The 13,380-nt window shown below is 44.6% G+C and overlaps 1 protein-coding gene across 1 annotated transcript; it reads left to right on the top strand.

Moving 5' to 3' along the window:
• Window positions 1-534: 534 nt before the first annotated feature.
• Window positions 535-11,655, top strand: ahcy (adenosylhomocysteinase). Its single transcript, XM_062545292.1, has 10 exons — window positions 535-692; window positions 2,368-2,558; window positions 4,684-4,759; window positions 6,636-6,788; window positions 7,909-8,021; window positions 8,645-8,852; window positions 9,183-9,270; window positions 9,674-9,788; window positions 10,197-10,391; window positions 10,901-11,655. Exons 1-10 carry the CDS (start codon window positions 665-667, stop codon window positions 11,030-11,032), a joined length of 1,299 nt encoding a protein of 432 aa, XP_062401276.1. The 5' UTR covers window positions 535-664; the 3' UTR covers window positions 11,033-11,655.
• Window positions 11,656-13,380: the final 1,725 nt, after the last annotated feature.

Genomic DNA, 13,380 nt, shown 5'->3' with positions numbered 1-13,380 from the left:
CCCTGGCTATCTTACAGGTCAAAGGATCAGGTCAAACAGTCAAAGAAGTCTAAGAATAGTGGTGAAAAGATGAAAGGTTCACAAGAATTCTGAACTCTCAATTTCAGGAGGCCTATTGGCTTACTTTTTTCAGTTATTTCATGTACATGTGTGTGTGTGTGTGTGTGTGCGCGCGCGCGCCATAATCTTTAGTTCTTTAGCCATTATACTGTCCATGGACACTTCCTGTCAACCTGCCTGACTGCGGTTCTTGGTGAATTAAATTCTCATAACTAAAATGTCTCATGCCGACATTTCAAGTCACTTGTTTGTTTTAATGACATACTGAAAAACCTAACAGGGTCTAGATATAACTCGTCCAAACTACCCCTAGCAAAGCGCAGACTACTCTGCACACACGCACAACACTCCCACCTTCAAGCCTGTACTCTCATTGGTCGTAGCATTTCGTGTCTTTCTGCCCTTTTTAATGTAAGGCGGGGTATTCTTTCGGCCAATCAGAAGTGAGAGGTGTTGAATTGGCACCCCCATCTCATTAATATTTACGTAAAGCCTTAACTGCAGACTTAAATTCAAGTGCAAGCCTTCGTCCCTTTCTTCTCCTCTCGCTTCCCCAGGCAGGACCTATATATTTCCACCGACCGCATCCACCACCGAAACAGCCATGTCTGAGAAACTGCCCTTCAAAGTCGGTGAGTGTAATGCATTGTCATCTTCCATAATCTTTGAATTGATATTTTCGTGCACAGATTGCTGACTGGTCGAACGTAAACGTTACTCCAGTGCTTCAAGGTATCGTTAAGTACAAGGATAAACTGCAAGTTGGCCAGATGGGTGGTAATGTTAGCAAGTGGTTAGGTGGATTTCAAACCCCAATGATCCGTCTCCGACACAATATTGTGCAAAGTACACGGTGCAAAAGACATTTCTCCAGATAGCAACCTGTCTTTGACTAATTAATTATTGCTACCACATGGCTGCTAAACCGGTGGTGTAACAGCTAACTTCATACAAAGCTAGCTAGCCAGTTACAGTGTGTGAATTGTTAAGACCATGCACACTTCTGTTATATCATCTTATTGTACACATTAAGCTGTTAATGCAGCGATGTCTGTGCTCACTGTAGAGTTATCATAATTATTCACTAATTGGCTGTAGCCAAGAAATCAGTATGTGATTGCAATTTCTGTTGTGAATGATATTTATTCCGTATATCAGTGAGGGTTATGGTAAGTGTAGTTTTCTTGGGTACGCGTATATTGTGCCATGACTGGGGAAAATCTTCAAGAAAACTACATTGCCCGATGTGCGATTACCCCGCCATTCACTGACTAAATGACACAGCCGTACCCATGCGTGTTCTCAAGACTGGCACGTGGTGTTTTATTGTTAAACTATCTCAAACTGTGCATTCCAGTTAATTTGACTGTCCTTTTGTGTCGACATTGGTAGTCTACGATAGTAACACTTTGGCTGACCACTTCAAGTTAGTTACAGTTGTGTTTATTGGTTCTTTCACGCTGCTTTGAAATCAATCACACAACATTGTAGTGAACGCGGGATAAAAATGAGACTTTGATCCCATTGTCTAGTCCAGAGTCCAGAAACTAATTATCAAGGCCCTTGTGTCCAGAAATTGCTGATCAAGGCGGTAGTCTGATCAGAGTCATCTAAGTGGGTCATCAAGTTACATTTGCTTTGCAGGTGAAGGAGAAGCAGTGATGCCAGAAAACGCTTGTAATACCAGGAAACCCACCCAGTACAATCCACCCTCCCTTACTCAATACAAAAAGGGGGGCTATAATCGGGCTCCCAGTGTCCAACCGGTCAGGTGCGGTTAAATGCGGCAGTATTTGCAAACAGGCCACATCTGACCAATGTGAGGGGTGGGGTTTACTTACTAAACATGCCAGGCCTGCGGTTTTGAATTGCAGCTGCGGGATTCACAGGATTCCAGAGTAGTAGAAATGGCAAGTAAGATACTGACACCCTCGAGTTGAACGGCAGCTGGCCCTGGAGACCCCTACATGAAGGATGTGTCGGCATGCTCTGTACACGCCCTCCAGTGCTATGTGTGCAGTTTTAACTTGTACCCACATAACTCGTTTTCACTTCACATCACTATCTGCTAATAGGGAGAGCAAAGTAGCTCAGTTCATCAACACTCACCTGTCTGTCACATAGTTAATGTAACCTTTGGGCACTTATTATATCCAATCCACTTTATTTATACAGCACAATTTAAACAAACACAAGGTTTCCAAAGTGCTGTACGCCACAGCATTATAGGGCACAGTCAGATTAAAACCCCTTTTTTATTGTTTATGAAACCGTTGCGTAATTCTGTTATGTCTCTTTATCCCGCAGCCGACATCAGCCTGGCCGAATGGGGCCGCAAGTCCATCGAGATCGCGGAGAACGAGATGCCCGGGCTGATGAAGATGAGGGAGATGTACGGCCAGTCCAAGCCGCTGAAGGGCGCACGCATCGCCGGCTGCCTCCACATGACGCTGCAGACGGCCGTGCTCATCGAGACGCTCACCGCCCTCGGGGCCGAGGTGAGTACAGGACAGGGCCAGGCAGGCACGCGGCCGCAGGCACTACACGTTTAAACGTTTCTCTTTTAAAGGTTACCGTGTGTCTTTTTAAAGGTTATCAATGGAAAGAGGCTGCTTACATGAGCGTGCACTCAGAGAGCCAACATGCAGCACTCTTCAAACGCACAGACGGCAGTGAGAGAATTTGTCTATGGGTGCCTCATTTGGTGTTTTATACACCCTCCCTTCTTTCCTCGATCCTCGTCCTCACTGATCTAGATAAAGAATGATGGGGCGGCAACAATGGGATAGTCTTTCCAGTGTTGGTTATAGATCAGTGGGAACGAGCCTCGAGGATCGAGGAGAGTGTTTGAGAGCCACCCTATGTGTCTGCCCAATGGTATAACTCTAGTCATTGTACATTGACTTGAGGTTGTGGGTAATTTATGTTGTTAGATCTTGGAAAATAAAAGACCACCAAACCTTGTTGATGTTGATTTGGTGATTTGATTGATTATGTGGTTGGACTAAAATATAACTGCAATTTGAGTACTGTAAAGCTGCTGCATTATTGCATTAACTCTTAAGGTTGTTTTTACTGTGAGTAGTTGATCAATAATCCCCCCCCCCCACACACACACACACACACACTGACACTCTCTGGAGGCTTTTTTGGGTTAGTATTTAGACTGACCTTGGAAAGATTTGCCTGTGTTTGTTTCTCTAGTTTTCTGAATGTTCTAAAGTTCACTTCATATCCGTGTGAAAAGTCACAAGATGAAACTGTGGACAGGTATCAGATTTGTGTGATCCCTGTGGCGAATTTCAGCGCAGTGCAAATCATTACTCCAACATGTGGTCAATCTTCAATCAGCTCTGCCAAACTTTTTGGCTGCTGTTTCACAACCACTTTACTGTTCATTTCAAGAGCTCAGGGTAGCTTTGCGTCTCGCCCTGAGGACGGGTGTGTTTAATGTTGACCAGGCCGGCCCTCTGGCAGCAGGTGTGTGTAAGCCCCGTCTCAATCCCTTGGAGATTTGCCTCCTGAGACTCTTTATAGACATGGACCGATCAGTAGCCATGGCTACCTGTGCCTTAACACCTTCCAAACATCATTTTTGTCATCAAAATATTAAGCTTCTTTGTGGGAGCTTGATGAGATTGGTTTGTATTTAATTTATGTAATTATTAAATATGCATTTATTTATGCACCTCATGTGCGACAACTTCACTTGTGAGCACCCCAGGAGAAATGTTTACAAATGGATGTTTAGTCAGCAAAGGTAGGGAAAAGAAAGCCCAAAGGGGCTGTAGCAAAGTGCTGTGCTGTACCAAGGCAGTGATATGCAGCACAGTACTGCTAACACAGTGCAATAATAAACACTACGGCCACACTTGAAATTGACCAAAAACAAACGCTGTGTGTGGATAGTGGTGAGCATTGCGGAGTCGGGACATTGTCATGGTAACCAGGGTGCAGCCCAGGGCAGACCCTGGTCCCCTCTGAATGTATACACACCAGTCAATTCAATTACATTTTATTGCCATTCAGCATGCTAGACACATGGAGAATGAGATTCACTCCCAGGGCCAGCAATATGGCAGTGGCATTAATTCAATAGCCTATGATATAAATAATTAGGTTTTTAATAGATCATAAATCGTATAAGAATAGGATAATTGTCAAGTTTCATGATGAGACTGCTTATAAAGCACTTACTTCAATGTGACCATCACATTATGAAGGTAGTCTGAAGGCAGGGGAAGCAGTGTGTCCCTGTAGACTTGTGTGGAGATGGCCAAGGACCTGGGAGTGCTCTTTTGAGTGCCTGTTGTTGAGGTGTTCACAACCATGGCAACCTTGACCGGGACAACAAGGAGGCGGACATTCCCAGCCGCACTCCTCTAGACAATTGCATTACCAAATCCCAAACACAGCGTCTATTTATTTGTTTATTTAAATTGTATGTACATACTGTATTCATTCTTATACATAACCTTATTCTCCTGCCCTTCATTCCTTAAGATTAACTGGGGTCAAATTCCTTGTTTGTTTACGCAAACATGGCCAATAAAGCTGATTCTGTTGACTGCCTGTGACTTGACCATCTGAGTTTTTCTTTGTCTTCCCCCTGTGCCCCTTCAGGTCCAGTGGTCCAGCTGCAACATCTTCTCCACGCAGGATCACGCCGCGTCGGCCATCGCTAAGGCTGGCATTCCAGGTACTACATCCTGCTCTCTAATGGGTTTAGTGCTGCCATCGCTAAGGCTGGCATTCCAGGTACTACATCCTGCTCTCTAATGGGTTTAGTGCTGCCATCGCTAAGGCTGGCATTCCAGGTACTACATCCTGCTCTCTAATGGGTTTAGTGCTGCCATCGCTAAGGCTGGCATTCCAGGTACTACATCCTGTTCTCTGAAGGGTTTAGCGCTGCCATTGCTAAGGCTGGCATTCCAGGTACTACTGTACATCCTGTTCTCTGAAGAGGTGCTCCTTGTTCAGTGCTTTAAAGAATCGTATTCCCTGAAGGGTTTACAGATGAGGGGCTTCAGAGGAAAAAATAAAAAGCAGAGGTTTGGGATGTCGACTGTGATGGAAGTCTAGTTAATTGTGTGAATGTTGTAGGTTTTCTCTTAAGTTTGATCTTCATAGCTCACACACACACACACATTGTGCTCACACACACATTTAGCATTCAGCTATGGTGATGACTGCATTTTCTGTCTCTTCCCCTCCCCTCCGCTTATGTTGGCAGTTGAGTTGTGTCATAGCTTATATAGTCCCATTTGTGTAGATGGTCACCTGAAAATGGCGGATCATGTTTTGTGTCTGTGAATGATCGTGTTTCACTAGCTGATCATTTGACTGTCCCTGGCTTGCAGTTGGTCTTGGTCGCCTCAGGCGTGAGTGGGCTGGGGTTAAAGTGATTAGGATGGTGCTATGGTGGACTGTGTACTTTTGAACCGGCTGCTCTGGTCCTTAGAATCTGATGCAACCTCCAAAATGAGAATCGTGGGGGGGGGGGGGGGGGGGGTGGATATGAGCGAGGGAGATGGCGAGGGAAAATCCACAGAGATCCTGTGTGTATGGCTGAACACGCCTGCAGGCGCACTCTCATATCCGCTCCTGCCCTTCATATTCTCCTCACCGTAGAGCCAGGAGCCTAGAGAGTCTTGAGAGCCTTGCGCTGGGGGGGAAACTTTGCACTGGCTTTCTGATCTCGAGCCAAAACACTGAGCAAGTGCTGCTACTTTATAAAATTCTTTCAGCGCTGTTGAAGGTGCTCTCTTGGTTCCCCACAGTGACCAGTTGTAGATGTCTGTATCTGTGAAGGACACACAATCGGCACAACATTTGGGCTAATCTGAACCCTTCCCAGGCTTTCATGGGGACCATCCCCACAGCAGGGCTGTTTTGGTTAACACTGAGCACGTGCAGTAAATGATTAACGAGCCAAATGAGTGCTGCAGCCGCTTGCATCAGTCAAGTGTAAGTTTGATCGTCAGCTTAGGCGTATCTTCAACTTAGGTGTGTCTTCAACTTTTGAAGTGTTCGAAGCTCTTCATATTAATTTTAAACTAGCGCTACATTCTTTTTCAGTCGCACTATTGCTAGATAAGTTGCATCGTAAAATCAAAATATTGTTTTTTGACCACTATTGGATCGAATGACCTTTACACAACAAACAGCCAATTTAATACCACTGTCCGATATTAGCAGCAGATGCATATCACAGCAGCACTTTGCATTTTGAATTCGAATTCTGAATGCTGAGATGTAACAACCTCTGGTTCCAGTGAATACAAACCAGATTGAGGCACTGTTCAAGTGAATTAAAAGTGCATAATTAGTCATGTATGTTGCTCCTCTCGACTGGTACTTTGTTGAATTCAATGTTTCTAACATTTTAAATACAATAACCACATGAGCAAATGACTAAAGTAGACCTGGCCCCTTATATGGGCATCAACACGGAGTTGCACGTTACACATTCTATGAGACAAGTGAGCTGTAAGAATCTAATCCAAAATGGGTTTCGTGTTGTCTGTGTTTCAACACGTCTAACGTGTGCACCTGGTGGCTTGTGCTGTTGGCAGTGTACGCGTGGAAGGGCGAGACGGATGAGGAGTACGTGTGGTGCATCGAGCAGACCATCTACTTCAAGGATGGACAGCCCCTCAACCTGATCCTGGACGATGGTGGCGACCTGACCAACCTGGTGCACACAAAATACCCCAAACTGCTCGCAGGTGGGTGAGGCTGTATGTGTACAGTACATGTCGGTCTATTGATGCTATATGTCTTAATGTATGTACTGTTTCTGTCTTTCTACCCTTAAATGAGCTGCCCAAGAATTTCAGCACAAACTGACAAATAAAGTTGTTTTGTATCGTATCGTAAAGATGAGGGTTCCGTATTTAACATTCGAGCAGGAAACAGCAAGTCACACTGACTATGAAATAGTCACACATAATCAAACCAGTTTTGCACCACAGATCGAGCCATTACCTGTTCATTTCTCATTCACGTTTGCTCAAGGAGGGCGTGTCTTAGACAAATATTTGCCAGCAAAGTTGAGCCTTTTCCACTTTTGGGGGGAAGGCAGGCGATATTCCCCGCAGTACTGTTGAGTGTGTTACTTGCTGGATGTGTTAACAGTTCTCCAATGTAAGATGTGTTTATGGCTTTGTATTCACGATATTCCGCAGCCAACAATGGGGGTCGCCATGACACCGAAAACGGTTATCTATTTCTGGCAAAGCTGCATTGTATCTATTTTAGCGTGACTGTTAACCGTGCTTAACATATCATAGCGCATATATCTAACGCATATTTCTATTTTATATCGGTTATATATGATGTAGTATATCCATGCTGAGGGCAAAATTGTCAACATTTCGAAAGAAATCCAAGTTGAAGCATATTCTAGTTAGCTACCGAGAACGCACATGTAAACAGAATGAACGGAAGTTGAAAACCGTATCGGAACGATACACATTTCCGGGTTAAGGAATAAGGTGGATATGTAAGTATATGGCTTTTGTCATGAGTCATGCTGAAAGTGCAATTGTCCTACCCACGCTAACACGAAAGCGGGAGTCTACTGTAATAAAGTCATGACTGGACTTGACCCAGAGTTGGTCAGAAGGAAATGATAAATTACCTCCTCCTGATAAAGCATTGCTTACTGTACCTCTTATCCAAAGCTGATGGATATGTTGCAACTGTTTTTGCATTCATAGGGAAGTGAGCTGTTTATATTAGATTTGCAAAATTGTATCTTCAATTCCTGAAGCCTTGTTAGTTACCTTAGTTACGTAGATGACCATGACCTTGACCTTGGTGTCCTCTGGCCTCCATGTCCCATAGGGATCAAGGGCGTTTCTGAGGAGACCACCACTGGCGTCCACAACCTGTACAAGATGATGAAGAAGGGAGAACTCAAAATACCTGCCATCAACGTCAACGACTCAGTCACCAAGGTAACAGACGGCCCACGGTCACGGGGTTAATAGTCTGACAAGCGTCAGCAACAGGATGCCTCCCATGCCCCCCCCCATGTAATGAGTCATATCAACAGCATGATCGCTTACAGACCACGAGATTCTGCTCTCTCAGTGAGCTGTTGTACACTCTTTTTTTCTGTTGATAACAGCCAGTCCACTGTGAATTCACCGTTTCCCATAGAAAATCAGTGGCTAACAGGTGCAGCAGAAATTGGTTAACAAGAATTATAAAGTGTGTGATTGGGTTAGATGAATGTGTTTGAGCTGGAACACTTCATATATATATTTTTTTCATCAGAATATGAGATCAGAACACTTCCCTGGTGCTTCACGTACATGAATGTGTGTGTTGTGCCATGGGCAAAGTGTGATTCCTGATTACACTGCAAAAAATCCAATCTAAGCAAGTGTATGAAGATCAGAAATGTATTTGATATTGTTTTTAGTACAGCGAGACTTTACCTAGCGCACTCTCTCCTAACATCGTTTGACTCAAGTCAATGATTTTGTAAGTGCCAGGTAAGTCTCTGATACTGAAATAGTGAAAACAATACCAAAAACCTACTCTCTGCCTCTCTCTCCCCCTCTCCTCCCCCCAGAGCAAGTTTGATAACCTGTACGGCTGCAGGGAGTCCCTTATCGATGGCATCAAGCGTGCCACTGACGTCATGATCGCCGGTAAGGTGGCCGTGGTGGCTGGCTACGGAGACGTTGGCAAGGGCTGCGTTCAGGCACTGCGTGGGTTTGGCGCCAGGGTCATCGTCACGGAGATTGACCCCATCAACGCTCTGCAAGCCTCCATGGAAGGTGGGTGTGCACTACGAAAGCCCTCTAACTTATGGCTGCAATGTAATTGGGGCAATATATAATGCATTTCCTATAGGCCTACATATATTTATAAATGTCTAAAATTGTATAAATCTATTGAAAAAGCAGAAGAATTGAGGCACTCCTGATAAATTTAGTGATCAAAAATGGCTACACGTCAACGCGTTTCGACACTGGTTTTCATCATGATTTAGTTTTCTTTCTAACTGTATAAATCTATATGCAATATGTTCTACCTATTCTATGTATTTTGTAATATGTGAAGGAGATGGACTAAAATTAAAATTGGAAGTGTGTGTGTGTATGAAGGCTACGAGGTGACCACTATGGATGAGGCCTGCTCGGAGGGAAACATCTTTGTGACGACTACTGGCTGTGAGGACATCATCATGGGCAGGTGTGTTTCTTAGCAACCGAGGGTTGCGTGCTCAGTTGGGTTAAATCCGAGACGTGGCCCTACCTGTGTGTCATTTCCATGAGGGATATCTGCTCTTTTGTGTTCTAGATGGGTAGTACAGAGCTACTTGCTTTAAATGTCACTGCTGGGTCAGGCTCCCTGGGCGAAAAAACATAATGATGGTCATTCATTTTGCTTTAGTCTGTGTTGTATTAGGAAGACAATATCCTAGGTTTATTATCTCATTACCGTAACATTGCTAAAATCATGGCCCAGTATCATGTGTTCAAAACCAGACAAAATCTATCTCTGCAAATAACCCACGTCATCACCTCGTCTATCTCTGCAAATAACCCACGAGGCCTCATCACACGTTGTATGTTTGTTTGGGTGTCTCTGGCAGGCATTTTGAGCAGATGAAGGACGACTCTATTGTGTGCAACATCGGCCACTTTGACTGTGAGATTGATGTGGGATGGCTGAATGACAACGCTACCAAAGTTAACATCAAGGCTCAGGTAATCTGCACATTCAGAGCAGTGACTCAAACCAAACACGTTAGGCATTGCTGTTTGTGTTCGGCTCAACCAGATGAATATTACTTTTTACGTTGCTGCTTGTGCATTCTCTGGCCCTTTTGCAATTGATGACTCAAGTGAAGGATTTAGATGTTGTAGTAGAAGGAAGTTATTAATTGCATCAGTTAAATTGGTCAAATCAGTTGTATGAGTGAAATTCTCTGTATTTATAAACGAAATGGACTGCAGTAAATCACTACATTTGATTTCTCTGTTATCACCTAAATTGGATGCAAACTAACGTATTAACATGACCCTTGAAGATGGCGTCTTTGTTCCTCGTGAGCTCTGGTATTCCGCTGTAGTGGCGGGGAACAGCGTCTTCATTTGCCATGTCCCTTTTGTCAGGTGGACCGTTACCGCATGAAGAACGGCAGACACGTCATCATTCTTGCCGAGGGCCGATTGGTCAACCTGGGCTGTGCCATGGGCCACCCCAGCTTCGTCATGAGCAACTCCTTCACCAATCAGGTGCTGGCACAGATCGAGCTCTGGACCAACACCAGCAAATACCCCCTGGGCGTCTACTTCCTGCCAAAGAGGGTGAGTTGCCCCGTCATACCATCAACCATCTCCCATCTCCCATCATTGTGATCAGGCATTTGTATTGAGCTGCCTGTCTGCTAACCGGACTAGCCTGTCTGTATACTGATTTAAAGGAGGAAAGGCAGTTATATAAGATTTCTGGATGCACACAGTTTATTGCTTCTAGATTTACATGCAGCGTATTGAATCCAGATCGTTTGAGTAATGGTAAAGGGTTTGTATGTGGTTGGGCTATGAAATGGTTTTGTTTGTGTGTTGGGCTATGAAATGGTTTTGTTTGTGTGTTGGGGTATGAAATGGTTTTGTTAGCATCTTGAGGTATGAAATGGTTTTGTTAGTGTGTTGGGGTATGAAATGGTTTTGTTAAGTGTGTTGAGGTATGAAATGGTTTTGTTAGCGTCTTGAGGTACTATGAAATGGTTTTGTTTGTGTGTTGGGGTATGAGATGGTTTTGTTTGTGTGTTGGGGTATGTAAACCTTTATTTGTTTGTCTGTTTTTCTACCAGCTCGACGAACAGGTTGCTGCTGCCCACCTGGATAAGCTGGGAGTGAAACTGACCAAGCTGTCCGACAACCAGGCCAGCTACCTGGGCCTGCCCAAAGAGGGGCCCTTCAAGCCAGACCACTACCGCTACTGAGCACCCGCGGCTCTGGAGGCTGGCTAGACATCCCACAGGGAGAGGGAGCCAAAGAGCGAGGGAAGCCTGTGTGTGTGTGTGTGTGCGCAAAAGAGAGCCTGATTGTGTGTGTGTGTGTGTTGTGCTTATTGCTCGTTAGAGCCCTCCTCTGGCGACCTGCTTCTGCTGGTACCACAGAAAACGCCCCCCCCCCCCCCCAATTAATCGTGTCCAAAAAGTTTTGTAACGTTAACCTTTTACAGAAACAAACACACATGTGTAACATGGCTTCCAGCGGCGTCATTCGCAAGCAAAATGGCATTCCTAGTTTTGTTGATTTAAATTCTGGAGTTTGGCATCATGTATAGCTGCGGAGGGGTGTTAGCATGGCTGCTACGGCTAGCTGCATCCAGTGCTTTGACCGACGCCACTCGTCCTATTGGCATTGTCACGTTGTCTTAAATGCAGATTCATAATGGAACAGTTCCCCAGTCAAACGGTTTCTGTCTTGATCGTTTCTTCTATGGTCTTGGCTGAGAAGAGTTGCGGTTGGCTGCCACGGAATGCCAACAGATGCACGTAATCCACCTGTGTCATTTTCATACTGTGACTTCATGCACTTATTAAAAGACACATGAAACGGAGTTCTAGTGTGGTCTTGTGTTTTTTTTTTTTTTTTTTTTTTTTTTAATTGTGTGTTGTCAACATACAAGATATCAGCTGCTCCGGATGATGTGATTTTATAGCATTGCATAACTAACCAATGTGCACCGGGTACATGTGATGTCACTGGCTCAGAATATTTGAACTGCAATCATTCCAGAATTTCATATTCACCAACTACCTTCATTGTGGCCCTAAGATGGGCTGGATAACTCTTAACATTGTAAACTGAAGACATATTCCTGATCTTCAGTGCAAACTACACTATTTAATTCCAGCTCCTACTGCAACCCTGTCATGTTCTCTACAGGAAATATTTAGTAACCAGTAACCGGATTAGGCATAGCCAGGTATAATTTGTGATTGAGATTTTTAAAAAGAAGGGAAAAGATGCATGTTAAGGATGTGATTCAATATTTCCACACAACAAAAAGGCCTCATAAATGAGCCACGGTGATTAACAGGGTGTGAGGTTTCCTGTTTTCGCTCCATTCCTCTCACCTGTGTTTCTCTAACCCTGAAAACCCAAGTGGGTGCAGAACAGCTGAAGCAGAGAAGGAAACCTGTACAGCACTAACGTCACAGTTCCATAGTTTGCCTGATCCTTTAGGAGTCCATTAGTGGCGGATCGATGTAGATGAAAGCAACACATTCTGACTCAAGTCCAGCCTTGATAGAGGAATAGGTCAACGCCCTCAACTCCAGGCAGCCTGGTCACTCGGGGGCGGGGCAACAGCAGAGCCGTATATGGAGATATGTGTATATAGCTCTGGGTGACTGAATAGCACAGCGCCCTCCGGAGACCTAGAGAGGTAATGCCTGAGACTGAATGACTATGCTCTAGTCCAGTGATTCTCAAACATTAATGAGTACCACCTCGGAGAACAATTGGCTCTCCAGGGACCACCATTAAATACAGTAGCGTAGGCCAATTCAAATATATTATACATTTTACTTTGCATTGCATATTGTGTGTTTTGTTTGTTTTTCAAGAAGTTTAACTAGTTTTCACTAGTTTAAATTGAACAATTTTTCATCATATATTTTGTTAAATCATTTTTGAAGTGATTATTTTGTCTTCATGAAATGAAACATCTTGGAGGCTCCCAGAGTACCACAACAGAGAATTTGCGTACCACAGTTTGAGAACCACTGCTCTAGTCTATAACGACCTGACAGACTGAATGACTATGCTCTATCTGCCCCCAGCACTGGAGCTGGGGTGCCTCTCAACGTCTCTCCTTGATCCTCGAGGGCCGTTCCCGCTGCTCTATAACTAACACTGGATAGACTATCCCATTGTTGCCGCCCCATCATTCTTTATCTAGATCAGTGAGGATCGAGGAAGGAAGGAAGGGTGCATAAAACCCCATATGAAAAGCACCCCTGTAGGGACACAAAGCCCCCTCTCATCAGATAGAAGGCCTAAATGTAGGCCTTCATTAATCCTGTTAGCTTGACAAAAGCCAAGAGGGTCCTGTTTAGTAAGGGGGGGGGGGGGGGGGGAGAAGATGACTTGCACGCTCACTGAGCATGTCGGCCATGTCTGGCAAGTGGGATGAACCTGTTGTTCAATGGCAGCAGAGGCGTTCATTTATGAGTGTTTCTTCTTTTCCAACAGCTCCTCTCTCAGCTGTTGGCCCGGCTCGTTAGACTGGTGTTTATGACTTCACTTAAGGGGGAGGGGCCGAGGTCCTCTAGGTGGC

This window comes from Sardina pilchardus, chromosome 9 (genome assembly GCF_963854185.1).
Source record: "Sardina pilchardus chromosome 9, fSarPil1.1, whole genome shotgun sequence".
NCBI lineage: Eukaryota > Metazoa > Chordata > Actinopteri > Clupeiformes > Clupeidae > Sardina > Sardina pilchardus.
The sequence above is the reverse complement of the archived record's forward strand: the minus strand, read 5'-3'. Positions and strand labels throughout refer to the sequence as shown.

Bases quoted from the DNA above. Each gene is read 5' to 3' on its own strand.
- ahcy (XM_062545292.1), top strand. From the start codon at position 665: ATGTCTGAGAAACTGCCCTTCAAAGTCG. The intron at 4,760-6,635 runs GTACTACATCCT...TGCTGTTGGCAG, and splicing joins CGCTAAGGCTGGCATTCCAG to TGTACGCGTGGAAGGGCGAG. The intron at 8,022-8,644 runs GTAACAGACGGC...TCCTCCCCCCAG, and splicing joins TCAACGACTCAGTCACCAAG to AGCAAGTTTGATAACCTGTA.